This window comes from Salvelinus fontinalis, chromosome 18 (assembly GCF_029448725.1).
Source record: "Salvelinus fontinalis isolate EN_2023a chromosome 18, ASM2944872v1, whole genome shotgun sequence".
NCBI lineage: Eukaryota > Metazoa > Chordata > Actinopteri > Salmoniformes > Salmonidae > Salvelinus > Salvelinus fontinalis.
This window is the reverse complement of record NC_074682.1, coordinates 40,298,806-40,323,249: the sequence shown is the minus strand read 5'-3', so window position 1 is coordinate 40,323,249 and position 24,444 is coordinate 40,298,806. Positions and strand designations below refer to the sequence as shown.

General features: G+C 42.5%; 2 protein-coding genes across 7 annotated transcripts; both read left to right on the top strand.

Moving 5' to 3' along the window:
• Positions 1-403: 403 nt before the first annotated feature.
• LOC129815499 (scm-like with four MBT domains protein 1) lies at positions 404-21,924 on the top strand. 6 transcript variants are annotated; one of them, XM_055869387.1, is made up of 21 exons: positions 404-491; positions 1,580-1,675; positions 1,759-1,850; positions 1,978-2,221; positions 2,389-2,477; positions 2,623-2,866; positions 3,096-3,190; positions 3,270-3,371; positions 3,527-3,686; positions 3,778-3,860; positions 4,185-4,305; positions 9,380-9,493; positions 9,608-9,650; positions 9,796-9,860; positions 9,948-10,090; positions 10,267-10,376; positions 13,441-13,616; positions 15,026-15,201; positions 15,443-15,676; positions 15,772-15,900; positions 15,985-21,924. In XM_055869387.1, the coding sequence occupies exons 2-21, from the start codon at positions 1,603-1,605 to the stop codon at positions 16,123-16,125; spliced, it is 2,634 nt and encodes an 877-aa protein (XP_055725362.1). In that variant the 5' UTR covers positions 404-491; positions 1,580-1,602; the 3' UTR covers positions 16,126-21,924. The 6 variants fall into 6 exon arrangements, with proteins under 6 accessions (XP_055725362.1, XP_055725361.1, XP_055725359.1 ...); XM_055869386.1 differs by having other exon boundaries at positions 4,179-4,305; positions 9,951-10,090; XM_055869384.1 differs by having other exon boundaries at positions 4,179-4,305.
• Positions 21,925-22,566: 642 nt separating this feature from the next.
• mustn1a (musculoskeletal, embryonic nuclear protein 1a) lies at positions 22,567-24,444 on the top strand. Its single transcript, XM_055869379.1, has 3 exons — positions 22,567-22,877; positions 23,048-23,177; positions 24,226-24,444. The coding sequence occupies exons 1-3, from the start codon at positions 22,869-22,871 to the stop codon at positions 24,321-24,323; spliced, it is 237 nt and encodes a 78-aa protein (XP_055725354.1). The 5' UTR covers positions 22,567-22,868; the 3' UTR covers positions 24,324-24,444.

Below are 24,444 nucleotides of genomic sequence, written 5' to 3'. Positions count from 1 at the left end.
AATTAGACTTTGATTTAAAAGAACATGGGGAGGGGGGATACAAACGAAAAGTTGCATTTAGGATAGAAAATTGATGCAGAAAAATTATCTCGAGATAGGTCTGTATTGAATTTCATTTTTTTTATTAACTAGTGCTTTATTGCATGGCTCACGACGACTGGCTGTGTATACTTGTTTTCTTATGCTTTATCCTTGTTCGGTCCGCGCGTCGTTGTTTGTGGCAGGATATAAGTTGAATTGATTTAGATATGCATTTGTAATTTACACAAAGAGAACACAATGCCTTGGGCAGAGTATGTCAATATTTTCCCTTTAATCGCTCAAATACATTAACAAGTCCATCAGTGCGGGACGCCTCTTGACAGCACCAGGTTGAGAAAGTGAATTATCGAGCATGCGCAGTTGAGGTTCGTGCCATATTGGAACGAGGCAGAGGACAGGAGAAAGACGGGGGGTAACGTTTTAAATTTACTTGGAAGAACTAGGAAAAGGTGAGATTCACGTACGTGGACGAAATACTTACCTATTATTTACTATTCTCAGCTGCCTTGGTGGCTCCCGTGTGTTTTTTCCTGGTGTCAAATAAGCTGTATTGTGCTCTACTGAGTAGGCAGCGCCATACCCATACTTGACATTTCAGTTGTTAACTTGCTCGTGGTCAGTGGAAACGGTGCACCAGCTTCGCGCGCCCGATCAATTTCCTCTCACTGACTTTAATATCTACGATCAACATTGTAAACCCGTCATAGGCAAGCCAGCTTTTGTTATTCTCCTTTTCTCATTTCAATGTAGTCAATACAATTTTACTTGAACACAATATAACATTGAAAGTTGGGGTGGCGCATTACGCATTTGCCTGGAAGATTGTGTCAACAGTAGATTGCAATATTGCTGATGCTGACATAAACTATCCTTGAAAAGTCAGACTAGCTTTTTCTAGATTAGTGTTTTATCTGATGTTTGTTTAGCTTGCGATGTGTCATTGCAAGCGGCCTGATGTAGTAACATCGTAAACATTTTAACATTGTAGTTATTACACAGTACAGCCTATTACACTGTTTCACTGTAGTCTATGGCTGGCAATATGTGACCAATGCAATCCTTGTATGTGACCAATACTATATTAACTGTTTCTTACAGCCCTTTTCGCAACCAAATATGAAGATATTATGTGTAGGCTGGCATTAGCATTTTTGTGCTGAGTTTGTTATGGTCAACCAACACCTTTTCTGAGATAGGAATATCTCTTTCAGCTACTGGCGGGAACACCTGTCGCGAGGCAGAGGCTGCTAGTGTGCAATTTATAACCTCAAAAGTGCAGACTCCACACGCATTGCGATCACATCCCATGATCGTTTGATATTACTGCTTTGACAGGAAGGGGTTTTTCAGCTTGAGTTCGGGGGGGAGGGGGGAATGGGTGTATAATATGAGATGGAGAAAGAGGGAGATGGTGGACTTGGACTGTATAAGTGTGTAGTATGTGAGATCTAAAGGCCACTGAGTACCAGGCCCTAAACAGATGTACTTCTACAGAGGTGTTTATTTATTAACATCCTGTCTTTTGTATCTTTTTCAGTTGGATCAAAGTGGTTTTAGCTAATGCTAATACAGTCTCTTGGGTGGTGTTGGGAACACAGTAGGGGCATCATGAACCCCGAGACACAGGAATCTGGTGAGTCTCACAATGGTTGAATGGCAGAGGTGTATTCAGATGATATTTCTGTCTTTGTAAATACGTTTGTGTGTGTCTTTCAGAAGGCGGCTCTGAACTGGAGTCTGACTTCAACTGGGATGAATATCTAGAGGAGAATGGAGTATTGGCGGTTCCACATCACGCCTTCAAACATGTATGTCTTATCACACTGCATCAGGGCCCATTTGCAGATATGGTACTTATATTTAGGGCCCAGAGTTTTTTGTGGTCATGGCCATATTTATTGTATATCTACATACACACCCTTCCCTCCCTCTCAGGTAGACCGCAGCCTGCAGACAGGGCTGGCTCCAGGGATGAGTTTGGAGGTGTGTGTGCGTTCGGAGCCTGACCAACCCTACTGGGTGGCAACCATCATCACCACCTGTGGCCAACTGCTGCTGCTGCGCTACGAGGGTTACCACGATGACCGACGAGCAGACTTCTGGTGTGACATCATGAACTCTGACCTCCACCCTCTGGGCTGGAGCAGACAGCACAGGCAACCAATGAGACCGCCTGAGGGTGAGTAGGGGGTGACATAGGGTTTGATGGAAATAGACATTTGTGTTGCTGTAGACCGGTTTGGCCCTGTGCTCAAATAAATGCATTGGAAAACTCTGTTAAAACTTTTCATACAGGAATGAACAGGATATAGATGTACAAAATGCATAAATATTATGTGTGTCCAGGTGTCCGTGAGAAACATGCTGACTGGAATGCTGTCCTAGAGGAGGCTCTGGCTCAGGGAGGGAGTGCACCAGCACACCTACTGGAGGGGGTGAGTCTGGGGGGAGGGTGGGGACACTAGGACCATAACTATAGTTGGGACCTATTCAACATTACTAATAATTTCAGAACAGCTTGATTGTTTAGTATCAATAAATGTCCATAAAAAATAAAAAAACTTCTCTGTCTGTGTCCAGGCCCAGACAGGGGGAGACCTGTTCCCCCTGGGGTGGTGTGTGGAGCTGCAGGACAGTGTAGACCCGGGGGTGGCCTGGGGGGCCCAGGTGGAGGACAACGTAGGGGGCCGGCTGTGTCTGCGCTACACTGGGACGGAGGGGCTCACCCAGTCACAGACCAGGCGCTGGGTATTCTACCTGGACCCCCTTTTACACCCACCTGGCTGGGCTGAGGAGAACAGCTTCTCTCTCACCCCACCTGCTGGTAAGAAACAGAACTGCCTTTGCACCTTGTAGCGCTGTTGACCAACCCTGGTTTTGGAAAACTAGGGTAAACACAAATACACCTCAATCAATGAATCATCAAGATCTTGTTGAATAAGATGTGTTAATGCTGGGCTGGTTGCTTGGTGACCACTGTTGTGTGTGTGTGTGTGTGTGTGTGTTTAAGTATTAGTGAAAGTTAGTGATAATGTCACTGTGCTGTGTTGCAGTGCTTCGTGGTTTGCGCAGCGAGACAGAGTGGGAGGAGGTGAGAAAGAACATTAGACAGCCTAAAGAAGAGGCCATCAATGAAGACTTCTTTAAGGTATTCTCTCTCTCTCTCTCCCCCATCCTCTTTCTGTGTCCCTCTCCCTCTGGCATATCTCCTGTGTGTGTGTTTGTAGGACAGGCCAGTCCTCTCTCCTCACTGCTTCTCTGAGGGGATGAAGTTAGAGGCAGTGGACCCCGCTGCCCCCTTCAACACCAGCCCAGCTACTGTCACCAAGGTAACGCTCACATGTCACCATAGTAACACCCTCACCTCATCCACACAGCATCCGTCTTCTCATGATAAGTGTTTACCAATGACACAATTATCATGTGGTAGGTTTCCCCTAGTTGTATGTGGCTGTAGCAGTGATGTCATCATTGTGTTCCCCAGGTGCTGAGCGACCAGTACTTCAGGGTGCAGATGGACAGCCTGCAGGGAGAGAGTGAAGGGGCGGGGCCTGGCTTATCCTTACTCTGTCACTATGGGAGCACCGGAATCTTCCCTGCCCAATGGAGCCTTAAAAATGGGGTACCCCTCAGTCCCCCTCCAGGTAGGGCAGAATACTCTCACCTCAGGCATTCTACTGGTCCAGTGAAATGGATCACAGAGTTTACTGTGTCCCTGGGTATGTGGGTGTGTAGGTTACCAGGGCCAGAACTTTGACTGGGTGGATTATCTGAAACAGTGTGGAGCGGAAGGAGCGCCAGAGAGCTGTTTCCCCGTGGTGAGACACACACAACCACACACACATGTTTGTTTTACTATCTTTTTTGGGACCAAAGAGTTGATTCCCATTCTAAATCCTATTTTCCCCTAACCCTTATCCTAACCCAAAACTTAACCCCTAATTCTAACCCTAACTGTAAAACTAACCCTGAGCCTAAAATAGCCTTTTTCCTTGTCGGGACCAGTGAAATGTCCCCACCTGTACGAATTTTCCTTGTTTTACTATCCTTGTGAGGACTTCTGGTCCCAATAAGGATAGTAAAACCAAAAACACACACCACTCCAACTGATATGATGACAGGTGTTTTCTCCCCAGGGGCAGAGTGATCATGACTTTGTTGAGTCCATGAGGCTGGAGGCGGTGAATCCTGTCTCTCCTGAGCAAGTTCACGTGGCAACCGTAACCAGGGTCAGAGGTCAGCACATCTGGTTGCATCTGGAAGGTGAGAACAGAACAGCTGGAGGAGAGAGAAAAGGGCTGGGATGGAGGGATGTAAGGTTTTGGGGGAGGGACAATAATGTTGTTGGGTGTCAATTTCACCTACCTGAATACTCAGTCTTATTATATATACAGTACCAGTCAGAAGTTTGGACACACCTACTCATTCAAGGGTTTTCCTTTATTTTCCTTTATTTTTTAAATAACGCATATGGAATCATGTAGTAACCAGAAAAGTGTTAAACAAATCAAAATAAACTCAGCAAAAAAAGAAACGTACTCTCACTGTCAACTGTGTTTATTTTCAGCAAACTTAACATGTGTAAATATTTGTATGAACATAACAAGATTCAACAATTGAGACATAAACTGAGCAAGTTCCACAGACATGTGACTAACAGAAATGGAATAATGTGTCCCTGAACAAAGGGGGTGTGTCAAAATCAAAAGTAACAGTCAGTATCTGATGTGGCCACCAGCTGCATTAAGTACTGCAGTGCGTCTCCTCATGGACTGCACCAGATTTGCCAGTTCTTGCTGTGAGATGTTACCTCACTCTTTCACCAAGGCACCTGCAAGTTCCCAGACATTTCTGGAGAGAATGGCCCTAGCCCTCACCCTCCGATCCAACAGGTCCCAGACGTGCTCAGTGGGATTGAGATCCGGGCTGTTCGCTGGCCATGGCAGAACACTGACATTCTTGTCTTGCAGGAAATCACGCACAGAACGAGCAGTATTGCTGGTGGCATTGTCATGCTGGAGGGTCATGTCAGGATGAGCCTGCAGGAAGGGTACCACATGATGGAGGAGGATGTCTTCCCTGTAACGCACAGCGTTGAGATTGCCTGCAATGACAACAAGCTCAGTCCGATGGTGCGGTGACACACCGCCCCAGACCATGACGGCCCTCTGCCTCCAAATCGATCCCGTCTCAGAGTACAGGCCTCTGATAAACGCGAATCCGACCATCACTCTTGGTGAGACAAAACCGCGACTCGTCAGTGAAGAGCACTTTTTGCCAGTCCTGTCTGGTCCAGCGACGGTGGGTTTGTGCCCATAGGCGACGTTGTTGCAGGTGATGTCTGGCCTACAACAGGCCTACAAGCACTCGGTCCAGCTTCTCTCAGCCTATTGCGGACAGTCTGAGCACTGAGCACCGATGGAGGGATTGTGCGTTCCTGGTGTAATTCGGGCAGTTGTTGTTGCCATCCTGTACTTGTCCTGCAGGTGTGATGCTCAGATGTACCGATCCTGTGCCGGTGTTGTTACACTTGGTCTGCCACTGCGAGGACAATCAGCTGTCCGTCCTGTCTCCCTGTAGCGCTGTCTTAGGCTTCTCACAGTACGCACATTGCAATTTATTGCCCTGGCCACATCTGCAGTCCTCATGTCTCCTTGCAGCATGGGACCCTGGGCATCTTTCTTTTGGTGTTTTTCAGAGTCAGTAGAAAGGCCTCTTTAATGTCCTAAGTTTTCATAACTGTGCCCTTAATTGCCTACCGTCTGTAAGCTGTTAGTGTCTTAACGACCGTTCCACAGGTGCATGTTCATTAATTGTTTATGGTTCATTGAACAAGCTCTGGAAACAGTGTTTAAACCCTTTACAATGATGATCTATGAAGTTATTTAAATTTTTACGAATTATCTTTGAAATATAGGGTCCTGAAAAAGAGCCGTTTCCTTTTTTGCTGAGGTAATATTTTGGATTCTTCAAAGTAGCCACCCTTTGCCTTGATGACAGCTTTGCATACTCTTGGCATTCTCTCAACCAGCTTCCTGAGGAATGCTTTTCCAACAGTCTTGAAGGAGTTCCCACATATGCTGAGCACTTGTTGGCTGCTTTTCCTTCACTCTGCAGTCCAACTAATCCCAAACAATCTCAATTGGGTTGAGGTCAGGTGATTTTGGAGGCCAGGTCATCTGATGCAGTACTCCATCACTCTCTTTCTTGGTCAAATAGCCGTTACACAGCCCGGAGGTGTGTTTTGGATCATTATCCTGTTGAAAAACAAATGACAGTCCCACTAAGCTCAAACAAGATGGGATGGCGTATTGCTGCAGAATTCTGTGGTAGCCATGCTGGTTAAGTGTGCCTTGAATTCTAAATAAATCACAGACAGTATCACCAGCTAAGCACCATCACATCTCCTCCATGCTTCATGGTGGAAACCGCACATGCGGAGATCATCTGTTCACCTACTCTGCGTCTCACAAAGACACGGCGGTTGCAAACAAAAATCTAAAATTCGCACTCATCAGACCAAAGGACAGATTTCCACCGGTCTAATGTCCATTGCTTTTGTTTGTTGGCCCAAGCAAGTCTATTCTTATTATTGGTGTCCTTTAGTAGTAGTTTCTTTGCAGCAATTTGACCATGAAGGCCTGATTCACATAGTCTCCTGTGAACAGTTGATGTTGAGATGTGTCTGTGACTTGAACTCTGAAGCATTTATTTGGGCTGCAATTTCCGAGGTGCAGTTAACTCTAATGAACTTAACCTCTGCAGCAGAGGTAACTCTTGTGTCTTCCTTTCCTGTGGCGGTCCTCATAAGAGTCAGTTTCATCATAGCGCTTGATGGTTTTTGCGACTGCACTTGAAGAAACTTTTAAAGTTCTTGAAATTTTCCGTATTGACTGACCTTCATGTCTTAAAGTAATGATGGTCTGTCGTTTCTCTTTGCTTATTTGAGCTGTTCTTGCCATAATATGGACTTGGTCTTTTACCAAATAGGGCTATCTTCTGCATTCCACCCCTACAACACAACTGATTGGCTCAAATGCATTAACCTTTCTAGGACACACGTTCCACTAGCGGAACCCCCCCCACAACATTCCGCTGAAAAGGCAGCGCGGGAAATTCAAAAATATTTTTTTGAAATATGTAACTTTCACACATTAACAAGTCCAATACAGGAAATGAAAGATAAACACCTTGTTAATCTACCCATCGTGTCCGATTTAAAAAAGAAAAATGCTTTACAGCGAAAACACAACATATGATTATGTTAGATCACCACCAAGTTCAAAAAACACACAGCCATTTTCCCAGTCAAAGATAGGAGTCACAAAAACAGAAATAGAGATAGAATTAATCACTAACCTTTGATGATCTTCATCAGATGACACTCATAGGACATCATCTTACACAATACATGTATTTTTTGTTCGATAATGTGCATATTTATATCCAAAAATCTTAGTTTACATTGGCGCCATGTTCAGAAATGCCTCCAAAATATCCGGAGAAATTGCAGAGGGCCACGTCAAATAACAGAAATCATACACTTTGACGAAAGATACATGTTTTACATATAATTAAAGATACACTTGTTCTTAATGCAACCGCTGTGTCAGATTTAAAAAAAGAATTTACGGAAAAAGCACACCATGCAATAATCTGAGACGGCGCTCAAATATAAATAACATTTCTCCGCCATGTTGGAGTCAACAGAAATACGAAATTACATCATAAATATTCCCTTACCTTTGAATATCTTCATCAGAATCCATTCCCAGGAATCCTAGTTTGACAATAAATTGTTGTTTTGTTCGATAATGTCAATTATTTATGTCCAAATAGCTGCTTTTGCTAGCGCGTTTAGTACACATATCCAAACGCTCGTGCAAGTGACGCATAACGTCGGACGAAAACTTCAAAAAGTTATATTACAATTCGAATAAACTGGTCAAACTTAGTAGAGATTCGGTGGCACAGTGGTCTAGGGCAGTGCTAGCTGCGCCACCAGAGTCTCTGGGTTCGCGTCCTGGCTCTGACGCAGCCGGCCGCGACCGGGAGGTCCGTGGGGCGACGCACAATTGGCATAGCGTCGTCCGGGTTAGGGAGGGTTTGGCCGGTAGGGATATCCTTGTCTCATCGCGCTCCAGCGACTCCTGTGGCGGGCCGGGCGCAGTGCGCGCTAACCAAGGGGGCCAGGTACACGGTGTTTCCTCCGACACATTGGTGCGGCTGGCTTCCGGGTTGGAGGCGCGCTGTGTTAAGAAGCAGTGCGGCTTGGTTGGGTTGTGCTTCGGAGGACGCATGGCTTTCGACCTTCGTCTCTCCCGAGCCCGTACGGGAGTTGTAGCGATGAGACATTATAGTAATTACTAGCGATTGGATACCACGAAAATTGGGGAGAAAATGGGATAACATTTTTTTTAAATTAAAATAAAATTTAGTAGAGATTCAATCTTCAGGATGTTGTTATCATATATATCCAATAACGTTCCAACCGGAGCATTCCTTCATGTCTGTAAAAGTTATGGAACGCAAGGCGATATCATGCGCGAGACCAGGAACTGGCAATCTGCCAGACCACTGACTGAAACACCTCCCATCCGGCCCCACATCACAGTATACACTTCATTCAACGTTCTACCGACTGTTGACATCTAGTGGAGGGCGTAGGAAGTGCAAACAAATCCATATCTTCCTGGGATTTGAATAGGCGACGAGTAGAAAAAACACCAGCCTCAGACTTCCTGTTTGGAAGTTAGCCTGAAGTTTGCCTGCCATATGAGTTCTGTTATACTCACAGACATAATTCGAACAGTTTTACAAACTTCAGAGTATTTTCTATCCAATAGTAATAATAATATGCATGTATTAGCATCTGGGACAGAGTAGGAGGCAGTTCACTATGGGCACGCAGTTCATCCAAAGTGAAAATGCTGCCCCCTATCCCTAAAAAGTTAAGAAGGAAAGAAATTCCACAAATTAACTTTTAACAAGGCACACCTGTTAATTTAAATGCATTCCAGGTGACTACCTCATGAAGCTGGTTGAGAGAATCCCAAGTGTGTGAAAAGCTGTCATCGAGGCAACGGGTGGCTACTTTGAAGAATCTAAAATTGATTTGTTTAACACTTTTTTTGGTTACTACATGATTCCATATGTGTTATTTCGTAGTTTTGATGTCTTCACTATTATTCTACAGTATAGAAAATAATAAAAAATTAAGAAAAACCCTTGAATGAGTAGTTGTGTCCAAATCTGTTTTACTGGTTCTTTACATATTCTATTCAACCACATGTTCAGCCACTCATAAACTCCCTTCTGCTTTGTGTGTTCTTCTCAGGGTTGAAGCAGCCTCTCCCTGACATCATCACTCATGTGGACTCCCTGGACATCTTTCCAGTCAGCTGGTGTGAGAGTAATGGCTATCCCCTCCAACACCCCTACAAACCTAGAGGTCAGGCTCAAAACAAGAACCTCCTGACCATTTTGGTGATTGGTCTATATCAGTGTTTTATTTGAAGGTTACTGGCATGTGTAGATGTTGACTTTTGTTCCTGTTCTGTTGCAGCTCAGAGGAAGAGCCGTGTGGCCGTGGTGCAACAAGAGAAGCAGTGAGCTTTGAAGATCTTGATTATTACAGAGAGCGAGGGATTAGAAATTTAAAAAAGCGAAATTTACCTCTACTGTTACCCAACTTTGTAACGTATGTTATTTTATTTTTAACTGTATGTTTATTTTGGTTTGATCCGATTGCAGATCTCCACTTAAAGCCACGGCCCCTGATGCAGCGAGGCAGCAGGATCTGAACCAATCGGAGAACGGTGAGTGTAATTCCTTGTGAAAAATAATTTGTGGAAAAAGAATGCTTATGAGAAAATCTTACATGTGTGTGTGACTGTCTATGTCAGCAGCTCAGGGTAACGGGAAGTACAGCTGCCCAAAGATCTATTTCAACCACCGCTGTTTCTCTGGCCCCTACCTGAACAAGGGCCGTATCGCTGAGCTGCCCCAGAGCATTGGCCCTGGCAACTGTGTCCTGGTGCTGAAAGAGGTGAATGAGAGAGCAGCACACCTCTACCAGCTCCTCTATCTTACACAGGCACAACTGTAGATGACAACTCATTGTTATCCCCATACAGATACATATTCTATTTAATTCTGTGGAGTATCCTACTATGTCATCTTCTATGGCTTTCTAACCTCCCTCTATCCTGTCCTGTGGTCCAGGTGTTGACTCTGCTGATCAGCTCGGCCTACAAGCCCAGCCAGGTGCTGAGGGAGCTGCAGCAGGACCCAGAGCTCAGGGGGCACGGCCAGGGAGAGACTCTGAAGGCCAAGTCAGTCTACCCACCACACTATAACACCATAATAATGCTACGTTAATAACACTCACTTTATATAATGATGTGGATGAGATACACTCGCACTGCTTCATAGGGATCATTAACTATATGCAGAACAATGACTTAGGCTAAGTCAGTGGACATTAGAGTATACACCATAACAACAAATCAAATCAAATTGTATTGGTCACATACACATTTAGCAGATGTTATTGCTGGTGTAGTGAAATGCTTGTGTTCCTGGCTTAGACAGTGCAGTAGTATCTAACAATTCACAACAATACACACAAATCTAAAAGTAAAATAATGGAATTAAGAAATATATAAATATGAGATTGGAGTGGCGTTAAATAAAATACAGTATAATAGAATACAGAATATACATATGAGATGAGTAAAGGAGTATGTAGACATTATTTAAACATTATTAAAGTGACTAGTGTTCCATTATTAAAGTGACTAGTGTTCCATTATTAAAGTGACTAGTGTTCCATTATTAAAGTGACTAGTGTTCCATCATTAAAGTGACTAGTGTTCCATTATTAAAGTGGCCAGGGATTCCAAGTCTATGTAGACTACCATTCAAAAGTTCGGGGTCACTTAGAAAGGTCCTTGTTTTTGAAAGAAAAGCACATTTGTTGTTCATTAAAATAACATCAAATTGATCAGAAATACAGTGTAGACATTGTTAATGTTGTAAATGACTATTGTAGCTGGAAACGGCTGATTTAAAAAATATATATATATATCTACATAGGCGTACAGAGGCCCATTATCAGCAACCATCACTCCTGTGTTCCAATGGCACGTTGTGTTAGCTAATCCACGTTTATCATTTTAAAAGGCTAATTGATCATTAGAAAACCCTTTTGCAATTATGTTAGCACAGCTGAAAACTGTTGTGCTGGTTCTGATTAGCGCAAACTGGCTCTAACCAGAATAGAAAGAGGAGTGGGAGGCCCTGGTGCACAACTGAGCAAGAGGACAAGTACATTAGAGTGTCTAGTTTGAGAAACAGGCACCTCACAAGGCCTCAACTGGCAGCTTCATTAAATAGTACCTGCAAAACACCAGTCTCAACGTCATGAGTAAATAGGTATTTTAACGTCAAAAGATTTAGCCGGTGGTAACTTGTGGAATAGACACCTGCTGGAATGTGCTTTTAACCAGTCAGCATTTAGGATTAGACCTACTCGTTGTATAATTACTGTTTAGATTATACTATTTATTGTACAGTATTGTGATAAAATGAGAAACCATACACAATTTATTTCTGTATGCTGTAGATTTGGTCTGTTCTAGGTCACTATGTATGCACCATAATGCCACTATATACAGTGCATAGCAAAGTATTCATCCCCCTTGGCGTTTTTCCTATTTTGTTGCATTACAACCTGTCATTTAAATTGATTTTTATTTGGATTACATGTAATGGACATACACAAAATAGTCCAAATTGGTGAAGTGAAAAAATAAATAATAACTTGTTTAAAAAAAAAAATGTTTTACCGAAAAGTGGTGCATGCATATGTATTCACCCCCTTTGCTATGAAGCCCCTAAATAAGATCTGTTGTAACCAATTACCTTTAGAAGTCACACAATTGGTTAAATAAAGTCCACCTGTGTGCAATCTAAGTGTCACATGATCTGTCACATGATCTCAGATTATATACACCTGTTCTGAAAGGCCCGAGAGTCTGCAACACCACTAAGCAAGGGGCACCACCAAGCAAGCGGCACCATAAAGACCAAGGAGCTCTCCAAACAGGTCAGGGACAAAGTTGTGGAGAAGTACAGATCAGGGTTGGGTTATAAAAAATACCCAAAACTTTGAACATCCCACGGAGCACCATTAAATCCATTATAAAAAGAATTGAAACAATATGGCACCGCAACAAACCTGCCAAGAGAGGGCCGCCCACTAAAACTCATGGACCAGGCAAGGAGGGCATTAATCAGAGAGGCAACAAAGAGACCAAAGATAACCCTGAAGGAGCTGCAAAGCTCACAGCATAGATTGGAGTATCTGTCCATAGGACCACTTTAAGCCGACACTCACAGAGCTGGGCTTTACGGAAGAGTGTCCAGAAAAAAGCCATTGCTTAAAGAAAAAAATACGCAAACACATTTGGTGTTTGCCAAAAGGCATGTGGGAGACTCCCCAAACATATGGAAGAAGGTACTCTGGGCAGATGAAGCAAAAATTAAGCTTTTTGGCCATCAATGAAAATGTTGTGTCTGGCGCAAACACAACACCTAACATCACCCCGAGAACACCAGAAGCACGGTGGTGGCAGCATCATACTGTGGGGATGTTTTTCATCGGCAGGGACGACGAAACTGGTCAGAATTGAAGGAATGATGGCTGGCGCTAAATACAGGGAAATTCTTGAGGGAAACCTGTTTTCAGTCTGCCAGAGATTTGAGACTGGGACAGAGGTTCACCTTCCAGCAGGAAAATGACCCTAAGCATACTGCTAAAGCAACACTCAAGTGGTTTAAGGGGAAACATTTAAATGTCTTGGAATGGCCTAGTCAATCCAATTGAGAATCTGTGGTATGACTTGAAGATTGCTGTACACCAGCGGAACCCATCCAACTTGAAGGAGATGGAGCAGTTTTGCCTTGAAGAATGGGCAAAAATCCCAGTGGCTAGATGTGCCAAGCTTATAGAGACATACCCCAAAAGACTTGCAGCTGTAATTGCTGCAAAAGGTGGCAATTATGCACGCTCAAGTTTTCAGTTTTTTTTATTTCTTGTTTGTTTCACAAGAAAAAATATTGTGCATCTTCAGTGGTAGGCATGTTGTTTATATCAAATGATACAAACCCCCCAAAAATCTATTTTAATTCCAGGTTGTAAGGCAACAAAATAAGAAAAATACCAAGGGGGGTGAATACTTTCGCAAGCCACTGTATGGTAGTAGTCGAGTGACACAGGATATACACTCTCTCTGCTGCATAAACATCATACTGGAAGAGATGCTCCCTACCACATTGGTGTCTGACAGACAGTAATGGATCAGATTCTGCTCTGGACCATGTTGTGGTGTGAAGGTACAAAGGGAGGAGTTACCGGGCCACTGTGGGGATTGCCCGTACAGCTGACCAGGTGGCTGAGTTCTGCAGGAAGACGTGTGTGAGGCTGGAGTGCTGCCCCAACCTGATCGCACCTCACATGGTGCTGGAACACTGCTCGGAGAACTGCTCCCTTCTCACCAAGACCAAATACAGTACGTGATACCAAACACGCACACACGCATACATACAGTACCAGTCAAAAGTTTGGACACACCTAGGGTTTTTCTTTATTTTTACTATTTTCGACATTGTAGAATAATAGTGAAGACATCAAAGCTATGAAATAACACATATGGAATCATGTAGTAACCAAAAAAAGTGTTAAACAAATCAAAATATATTTTTTTGATTCTTCAAAGTAGCCACCCTTTGCATTGATGACAGCTTTGGACACTCTTGGCATTCTGTCAACCAGCTTCAACTGGAATGCTTTTCCAACAGTTTTGAAAGAGTTCCCATATATGCTGAGTACTTGTTGGCTGCTTTTCCTTCACTCTGCGGTCCAACTCTTCCCAAACCAGGTCATCTGATGCAGCACTCCATCACTCTCCTTCTTGGTCAAATAGCCCTTACACAGCCTGGAGGTGTGTTGGGTTATTGTCACACTAAGCGCAAACCATGCTGGTTAAGTATGCCTTGAATTCTAAATAAATCAGCGACAGTGTCACCAGCAAAGCACCATCACACCTCCTCCTCCATGCTTCACGGTAAGAACCACACATGCAGAGATCATCTGTTCACCTATTCTGCGTCTCACAAAGACACAGCGGTTTCAACCAGAAATGTAAAATGTGGACTCATCAGACCAAAGGACAGATTTCCACTGGTCTAATGTCCATTGCTTGTGTTTCTTGGCCCAAGCAAGTCTATTCTTATTGTTGGTGTCCTCTAGTAGTGGTTTCTTTGCAGCAGTTTGACCATGAAGGCCTGATTCACATAGTCTCCTGTGAACAGTTGATGTTGAGATGTGTCTGTTACTTGAACTCTGTGAAGCATTTATTTGGGCTGCAATTTCTGAGGTGCAGTTAACTCTAATGAACTTATCCTCTGCAGCAGAGGTAACTCTTGTGTCTTCCTTTCCTGTGGCGGTCCTCATGAGAGCGAGTTTCATCATAGTGCTTGATGGTTTTTGCGACTGCTTTTAAAACTTTTAAAGTTCTTGAAATTTTCCGTATTGACTGACCTTCATGTCTTAAAGTAATGATGGACTGTCGTTTCTCTTTGCTTACTTGAGCTGTTCTTGCTATAATATGGACCAAATAGGGATATCTACTGTATACCACCCCTACCTCGTCACAACACAACTAATTGGCTCAAACTGATTAAAGAGGAAAGAAACTCAACATATTAACTTTTAACAAGGCACACCGATTAATTGAAATGCATTCCAGGTGACTACCTCATGAAGCTGTTTGAGAGAATGCCAAGAGTGTGAAAAGCTGTCATCAAGGCAAAGGGTGGCTACTTTGAAGAATCTTAAATATAAAATATATTTTGATTTGTTTAACACTTTTTTTGGTTACTAAATAGTTTCCTTGGTGTATGTCTATGTGCTCTATAGCTCATTACTATGGTAAGCAGAAGACCAAGCGAATCAGCCTTCCCCTTGGCGGTTACAACAACCTGGAGAGCAGCACCAAGCAGGGGAGCAGGAGGAAGAAGAGAAAGCCCCTATTTGTCCACAAGAAGAAACACCTGTCTACCTCTGTAGACAGCACTCCTGCTGGCTCCCCACTGGTACTGCACATTCTTACATCATTCATTTCCTTCAACTGCCATTAACTTAGTCATCACAGAGAAGCCAGAAGAGTTGCCCCTAACCATTGGTCCTGGGTCAGATGTTATCTAACAGTTAAGGTTAGGATCTGGGGTAGGTTGCAGAGAAATCTGATTCTAGATCTGATGTTACGGGGAACTTTTATATGGAAGGAGCCAGTAATCAAACTAATCATAACTGTCCACATTTTTTCCACTCCAGGCTAGTGGAGAAGAGGAGGACCTGGATCAGGACTACTCTCTGAGTGAGGAGGACTCAGGCTCAGAGCCGCAGGATGACTATGAGGTATCAGAGAGGAAGTCCCAGCCCCCCTCTCCCTCCCCCTGTCCCACCCCTACAGAACCTCGCCCCCGGAACAGACCCCGTCGCCAGCGCAGGAAACCCGCCCGCTCACCCTCCTACTCAGACGATGAGAGCGGGCCCACCTTACCTAAGGTAGTGCTGGTTACATAATTATACACACACACACACACACACTGATCCTGGAACTATATATGTGTAACATCCCCTTTGTGTGTGTTCTGTCTCAGAGTGGGCGGGTGGAGGTGCAGGAGAAGCTGCATCTGGACAGCAGTCCACTGGGCTGGAGCATCACTGATGTGACCCGATTCATCAGAACTACTGACTGTGCCCCGCTGGCACGCATATTCAGGGACCAGGTAGGAGTGACGCACACACCAGGAAAAATACACACACGCACAGTGTGCTAATTTTCTGAGCCATGTTGTTGTGCGTGTTGACAGGAGATAGATGGCCAGGCCCTGCTGTTGCTGAGCCTGCCCACAGTACAGGAGTGTATGGGGCTGAAGCTGGGCCCTGCCATCAAACTGTGCCACCTTATAGAGAGGGTCAAACTGACCTTTTACCAGCACTTTGCCAGCTGAGGAGTGTGTGTGTGTGTGTGTGTGTGTGTGTGTGTGTGTGTGTGTGTGTGTGTGTGTGTGTGTGTGTGTGTGTGTGTGTGTGTGTGTGTGTGTGTGTGTGTGTGTGTGTGTGTGTGTGTGTGTGTGTGTGTGTGTGTGTGTGTGTGTGTGTTTGGTCTCATTACTAAGCCATATCACATCCAGCGTTGTTGTAATGTACAGTATGTGCTGCTCCAGGATGGACACAGCTTATAGCCTCAGCTGTTCACCCTGGAATGTGACTGGATTCTGTATCTTTCAGGGATTTAATGTTTACAGTGCCTTCAGATAGTATTCACACCCCTTGACTTATTATACATTTTGTTGTTCAGGCTGAATTCATAACGGATTAAATTGATTTATTTTCTCACCCATTTACACACAATAGCCCATAATGACAAAGTGAAAACAAGTTTTTATATCTAATTTACATAAGTATTTTCACCCCTTAGTCAATGTTAGAATCACCTTTGGCAGCGATTACAGCTGTGAGTATTTCTGGGTAAGTCTCTAAGAGTTTTCCACACCTGTATTGTTCAGTATTTGTAATTTTTTTTTATTATTTGAGCTCTGTCAAGTTGGTTGTTGATCATTGCTAGACAGCCATTTTCAAATCTTGCCATAGGTTTTCAGGCTCATTTAAGTCAAAGCTGTAACTATGCCACTCAAGAACATTTAATGTCATCTTGGTAAGCAACTCCAGTGTATACAGTTGAAGTCAGAAGTTTCCATACACCTTAGCCAAATACATTTAAACTCAGTTTTTCACAATTCCTGACATTTAATCCTAGTAACAATTCCCCGTCTTAGGTCAGTTAGGATCACCACTTTATTTTAAGAATGTGAAATGTCAGAATAATAGTAGAGAGAATGATTTATTTCAGCTTTTATTTCTTCCATCACATTCCCAGTGGGTCAGAAGTTTACATACACTCAATTAGTATTTGGTAGCATTGCCTTTAAATTGTTAAACTTGGGTCAAACGTTTCGGGTAGTCTTCCACAAGCTTCCCACAATAAGTTGGGTGAATTTTGGCCTATTCCTCCTGACAGAGCTGGTGTAACTGAGTCAGGTTTTTAGGCCTCCTTGCTCACACACGCTTTTTCAGTTCTGCCCACAAATGTTCTATGAGATTGAGGTCAGGGCTTTGTGATGGCCACTCCAATACCTTGACTTTGTTGTCGTTAAGCCATTTTGCCACAACTATGCTTGGAGTCATTGTCCATTTGGAAAATCCAATTGCAACCAAGCTTTAACTTCCTGACTGATGTCTTGAGATGTTGCTTCAATATATTCACATAATTTTCCTCCCTCATAATGCCATCTAGTTTGTGAAGTGCACCAGTCTCTCCTGCAACAAAGCACCCCCACAACATGATGCTGCCACCCCCGTGCTTCACGGTTGGGATGGTGTTCTTCGGCTTGCAAGCATCCCCCTTTTTCCTCCAAACATAACGATGGTCATTATGGCCAAACAGTTCTATTTTTGTTTCATCAGACCAGAGGACATTTCTTCAAAAAGTACGATCTTTGTCCCCATGTGCAGTTGCAAACTGTAGTCTGGCTTTTTTATGGCAGTTTTGGAGCAGTGGCTTCTTCCTTGCTGAGCGGCCTTTTAGGTTATGTCGATATAGGACTCATTTTACTGTGGATATAGATACGTTTGTACCCGTTTCCTCCAGCATCTTCACAAGGTCCTTTGCTGTTGTTCTGGGATTGATTTGCACTTTTCGCACCGCAGTACGTTCAACTCTAGGAGACAGAACACGTCTCCTTCCTGAGCGATATGACGGCTGCGTGGTCCCATGGTGTTTATATTTGCGTACTATTGTTTGTACAGGTGAACGTGGTACCTTCAGGCGTTTGGAAATTGCTCCCAATGAGGAACCAGACTTGTGGAGGTCTACAATGTTTTTTTCTGAGGTCTTGGCTGATTTCTTTTGATTTTCCCATGATGTCAAGCAAAGAGGCACTGAGTTTGAAGATAGGCCTTGAAATACATCCACAGGTACACCTCCAATTGACTCAAATTATGTCAATTAGCCTATCAGAAGTTTCTAAAGCCATGACATCATTTTCTGGAATTTTCCAAGCTGTTTAAAGGCACAGTCAACTTAGTGTATGTAAACTTCTGACCCACTGGAATTGTGATACAGTGAATTATAAGTGAAATAATCTGTCTGTAAACAATTGTTGGAAAAATTACTTGTCATGCACAAAGCAGATGTCCTAACCGACTAGCCAAAAGAAATTTGTGGAGTGGTTGAAATTAGTTTTTATGACTCCAACCGAAGTGTATGTAAACTTCCGACTTCAACTGTATATGGCCTTGTGTTTTAGGTTATTGTCCTGCTGAAAGGTGAATTTGTCTCCCAGTGTCTGTTGGATAGCAGACTAATCCAGGTTTTCCTCTAGGTTTTTGCCTGTGCTTAGCTCGATTCCATTTATTTGTATCCCTAAAAATACATCCTAGTCCTTGCCAATGACAAACATACCTATAACATGATGCAGCCACCACCATGCTTGAAAATATGAACTGGTACTCAGTGATGTGTTGTGTTGGATTTGACCCAAGCATAACTGTCACGCCCGGGCCTTAGTTATCATTGTTTTCTTTATTATTTTAGTTAGGTCAGGGTGTGACATGGGGGATGTTTGTGTGTTTTTGTCTCTTCTATGGTGTTTGTATTGTCTAGGGGGTGTTTGTAGAGTTCATGGGGTTGTGTTCAGTGTAGGTGTTTATGTAAGTCTATTGTTGCCTAGATTGGTTTTCAATTAGAGACAGCTGTCTATCGTTGTCTCTGATTGGGAGCCATATTTAGGCAGCCATAGTCATTAGGTAGGTTGTGGGTGATTGTCTATGTGTAAGTTGCCAGTGTCTGCACTTATTTGTTTGTATAGCTTCGCGGTCGTCTGTTTGTTGTTTTGTTTAGTTTGTTTTTGACACGTTCCTGACCTGTTTTCTGTTGTTTTGTATGTGTGTGATGGTCAGGGCGTGAGTTTTGGGTGGGCAGTCTATGTTTTCTGTTTCTATGTTGGTTTTGGGTTGCCTGGTATGGCTCTTAATTAGAGGCAGGTGTTTTGCGTTTTCCTCTAATTGAGAGTCATATTAAGGTAGGGTGTTCTCACTGTTTGTTGGTGGGTGATTGTCACTGTGTCTGTGTTTGTTGCACCACACGGTACTGTCTTGTCTCGGTTGTTCCTGTTTATGTGTTCCTCGTTTCATGTAAGTTCATAGTTTAGGTCTGTCTAGTTCGTTTTGTTGTTTTGTAAAATTATTCAAGTGTTCTTCGTGTGTTTAGTTTCGTCTTGTTAAATAAAGTTCATTATGTATTCACAACCCGCTGCGCCTTGGTCAACTCACTCACCGAAAGAGAGCCGTTACAGTTTTAGTGTTATTCCTCTTTCTTAAATAAATACATAATGTATTTATATCACGCTGCGCCTTGGTCCTCTCTTTCACCCGAAGACGATCGTGACAATAACGCTTTGTATTCAGAACATAAAGTTAATTTCTTTGCCAATTTTTTGCAGTTTTACTTTAGTGCCATATTGCAGACAGGGTGCATGTTTAGGAGTTTATTTTTTCTGTACAGGCTTTCTTCGTTTCACACTGTCATTTAGGTTAGTATTGTGGAGTAAATACAATGTTGTTTATCCATCCTCAGTTTTCTCCTATCACAGCCATTAAACTCTGTAACTGTTTTAAAGTCACCATTGGCCCATGGTGAAATCCCTGAGCGGTTTCCTTCCTCTTCGGCAATTGAGTTAGGAAGCACACCTGTTTCTTTGTAGTGACTGGGTGTATTGATACACCATCCAAAGTGTAATTAATAACTTCACCATGCTCAAAGGGATATTCAATGTCTGCTGTTTTTTTTTTTTTTTTTTTTTCATCTACCAATAGGTGCCCTTCTTTGTGAGGCATTGGAAAACCACCCTGGTTGAATATGTTTAAAATTCACTGCTCAACTGAGGGACCTTACAGATAATTGTATGTGTGGGGTACAGAGATGAGGTAATCTTTCAAATATGATGTTAAACACTTAATTGCACACAGTGTGAGTCAATGCAACTTATTATGTGACTTGTTAAGTAAATGTGTACTCCTGAACTTATTAATGCTTGCCATAACAAAGGGGTTGAATACTTAATGGCTCGAGACATTTCAGCATAGAATTTTACATATATATATATTTTTATTCAAACAATTCCACTCTGACATTATGTGGTATTGTGTGTAGGCCAGTGACACATCTAAATTTAATCCATTTTCATTTTAGGCTGTAACACAAGCATAATAATATGTGACATTTAGCAGACTTAGTCATGCATACATTTTACGAACCCACAACCCTGGCGGTGCAAGCACCATGCTCTACCAACTGAGCCTTACAGAACCACAAAATGTGGAAAAGATCAAGGAGTGGTGTGACTACTTTCTGAAGGCACTGTATGTGTTTGTTTACCATTTGTTTGTGTACGATTAGATACATAGTGGAGGGGAATTGAAAAGCACAAGATAATTGTATGGAGTCATGATGGAATTCTTTTTCATCCATCCATGACTGAGCTATTCAGGGTATAATGAACACCCAAGGTAAAGTATGTCAACAAAATACATCTGGATTCCTGTTTAGGTACTAGTTCACCCCTCATTGTGAAACAGTAAAAATATGAATAATGTGAATAACAAACGGCACCTATTGTGGGGAGACATTTGCACTATCGCAGCTAGGTTTTTACATTGGTCTATAGGGCTATGTTATCAATTTGACTGACTACTTGAATATAAATAGCAGCTCAGACGTTTGGGTCCGGTTTCCAACACACAGATTAAGCCTAGTCCTAGACTAAAAAGCATGTTCAATGAAGATTCTCCATTGAAAGTTGTTCTTAGTCCAGGACGAGTCTTAATCTCTGTGAAATCGGCCATTGGATTGTGATTCATTGCATTTTAAATGCATCCTATTAGATTCTCAAGGGGTTAGGCTGTTCTTAACCTTTTGTCTATATGATGACTATGATGATTGTCAATTTAGTTGTGTGTAGTATAGTAAGTCACTCATTCTGTGGCCATGGGGTGTACGACAGCGTTATAAGATGGTCCTGACAATTATTGACATCTCGGTTCATACAAATATTTTTATAGATTGTTGAGGACCTGTCTGTCCTCATTTTACCTCTTGTATATTGCAGCTTGATCAAAGTATAAACGTATGTTTTTACAGGTATTTCTAAAGATTAAATATAAACTATGCTCGGAAGCATTCTGTAGATGGCTTTGAGTAGGCTAAAACATGTCTTGTTTTTATTTATGTAATGTTTTTGAGGATAATATGATACACTAATGCTATATCTAAAAAACGAACGGTACTGAAGGCAAAGCTGAAGAACTTTTGTTAAATGTAATATTACCTTTTTGTTAGTTCTGTATATGGTTCAGGTTGGTTTTGTTGAAAAACAAAATGTGCCATGTTTGAGACATTCCCTGTTATTTATGTGTCCGTTTTCACATTCCACATCAGCTTGGTTTTTCATTCAGGGCTGTCATTCTCGTTCACTATATCGATTACACTTGATTTTACATCCCTGTTGCTCATGTTGAAAATAAGTGTTGGTGGTTAATGTAAACTTAAGGGGTTTCTCATGAAACAATCAAAAATGTAAATGGTTATTATTGGTTTGTGGATGTTTCCAATGTGAATATGTTTACAGAATGATCATTTTTAAAAGTTATTGCTTTTGAAACTCATAAAATTATAAACTGATTTTCTTATATTTCCTGTGTTGTGTCATTTGTTTAATCCCAGGAAGCTATCTCCACTGAATCATCTCATTCATATTTAGTGAAGCTAGGGTTCACCTTTGAAAACCATTGCCTAGCAGCACTGAGAATGATAACATGAGTATATTGTATTGGCTCTCAAATGACTAGAGGGAGATGTAAGGTGAAACAGCCTTCTGTAGCTCCAGCTGTTCTCTTCATGATTCACAATGTTAATTAAAGATCCTACTAGGTTTTATATGTCAGCCCCCCCCCCCCTTTTTTTCTGAAGAGGAACAGAATAATGACATAATGACAGAACAGAGGAAGGAAGGGGAGGGAATGACACATACGTCTGTTGCCATGTAAGTTGTTTCTCTGCCCATGTTATTTGTTTTTCCATTGAATGATTGAGATATGGACATGCATAGTAAAGTGTTGCTCTGTTTGACTGTTGGGTTTCTTCTATCCATTGATGAGTGTAAGGGTTAGATTGGTTCCTTAGGTTGTTATTGTTTAGGACAGAAAGAAGTCTTGATCTCATTTCAATTTTGGCCTAGTGACAGGAGAAAAGGAGGAGGGCCATGACAGAATGTTGTCATAGTGGAGGAGGAGTTGAGTTTTAGACTTTGATTTGTGATCTTTTATTCGTCCTTGAGGAGTTGCTTTAAAAGAAGGCAAGATCGTTCCAACTGTAGAGCAGATCACGTCATTCACCTCCTAATGATACACCACCCTGAGAACAAACAGACCCAGAAAACATGAGAGAGAAGAAAGAAGGGAGGAGTCCACTGACCCACTGAGTCATCTACTGGGCCTGCAGACAGAGTTATAGCTCACTGGAGAGTTACAGTGTGTGTGTTGGCCTGCACTGCAGAGAGGGAGAAAGAGAGCGCAGCAGTCATTCTGACCACAACAGTATCCAGGAGGATCATCCACTACTTCACAGTCAGTCACCATGTCTCAGGTAAGACTACAGTGCTGGACTAGGGAGGGACATGTAGAGTTATGACATGATCTCACTGAAACTTGCCTAGAAAGTTCCTGCTTAGTAAACCTACTGGAGAACTCTACATGGGAACTTTTCTTCAGCTGTCTTTCTTCGGCATTCCATTTCTTCCCTCTCTTCTTCTCCAGCCTGAAGAGGGGGAGGAGGGACAGCTGAAGCGTCCTGAGGTGAGCGAGGAGGATCTGATCGGAGCGAAGGATAAGCTGAGCGCTAAAGGAAAGCTGAAGGGCAAGACTATAGAAGTGATGGATGAGTGCGGTGAGCAGAGTGCCGCTTTTATTGGCGTGACAATGGGGTTAGGGAAACGTTTCCCAAACTCGGTGCAATTTTTGTTTTTGCCCTAACACAACTGATTAAAATGATCAAAGAATGAAGATTAGCTGATTATTTTCATCAGTTGTGTAGTCCTAGGGCAAAAACCAAAATGTGCACCCTTTGGACGGAGTTTGGGAAACCCTGGGTTAGGGGTTAAGTCTACGGGCTAGGAGTACATATTTAAAAACCTCTGAAATCTGTTTGTCATTTTTGTTGCGGATTTAAAGCGGCAATCAGCAGTTGAAACTATAACAAAATATACTCCCCACCCGTTTCTGTAAAAAGGTTGAGGGATGGGGCTGGAGAAATGTAACAAATCTCAATTCATATACAGAGCTATGGATGCACGGACTGGCTATACATATCGAAATTATAGATTTAATTGTGTTGAGGCTATATAGTGTTTGTTTGTATTTATTTGTTTACAAACATTTTAATAAAACAACTTATTACGGGTTATTATGGGATATGACAGTTGAATTAAGCTTGAGGCATTTCTAAGTTATATTCTTCGAGAAATCAATGGGTACATATTAATTAAGTCCAATAATGGATGTAGCAACTGCTGATTGCCCCTTTAATATTGGAAATAAGTTTACATATATGTACATACATACCTGGGCTGCGTTTAGACAGGCAGCCCAATTCTGATATTTTTTCCACTAACTGTTCTTTTGACCAATCACAGATCTTTTCACATCAGATCTAATCTGTCAAAAGACCAATTAGTGAGAGAAAAAAAATCAGAATTGGGCTGCCTTTCTAAACAAAGCCAGTGTTATTGAACAAGAGAGGGAGTTAGTGAGTAGAGGGGGCGTTACTTACTGTGATGAAGTTTCCACTCCATATACAGCACAGTTGAGGACTGTCAAACACACTGCCCATCTCCCTGCTGCATGAACTATGGATGTTTATCCATATCTACTGTATTACATAGCTCTTCGACTGTAGCTACTTGACGTCAGAGTGATGGATGGATCTGTGTTCACAGAGCGTGCGGGTAAAGTCGCCCCTTCTGTGTTCAGTGGAGTGCGTTCAGGGAGAGAGACTGCCTTCAACAAGTCCCAGGCTCGACAAATCAAGAAGTAGCAGAGGCAATAAAGCCACTTCTTATACTCCAGCCTGGCATATATTTAAAACCACACTTGTGTGACTGAATGGGCCTTATGGTCAAGTATTTCTCCACTTTAATAAAAAGCTTGAACCCTCA

Coding starts and splice junctions, on each gene's coding strand:
- LOC129815499 (XM_055869381.1), top strand. CDS start 1,603: ATGCTAATACAGTCTCTTGGGTGGTGTTGGGAACACAGTAGGGGCATC. Junction 10,377..13,440: donor GGAGAGACTCTGAAGGCCAA/GTCAGTCTACCC, acceptor TGTGGTGTGAAG/GTACAAAGGGAGGAGTTACC. Junction 13,617..15,025: donor TCTCACCAAGACCAAATACA/GTACGTGATACC, acceptor TGTGCTCTATAG/CTCATTACTATGGTAAGCAG.
- mustn1a (XM_055869379.1), top strand. Junction 23,178..24,225: donor AGAAGTGATGGATGAGTGCG/GTGAGCAGAGTG, acceptor CTGTGTTCACAG/AGCGTGCGGGTAAAGTCGCC.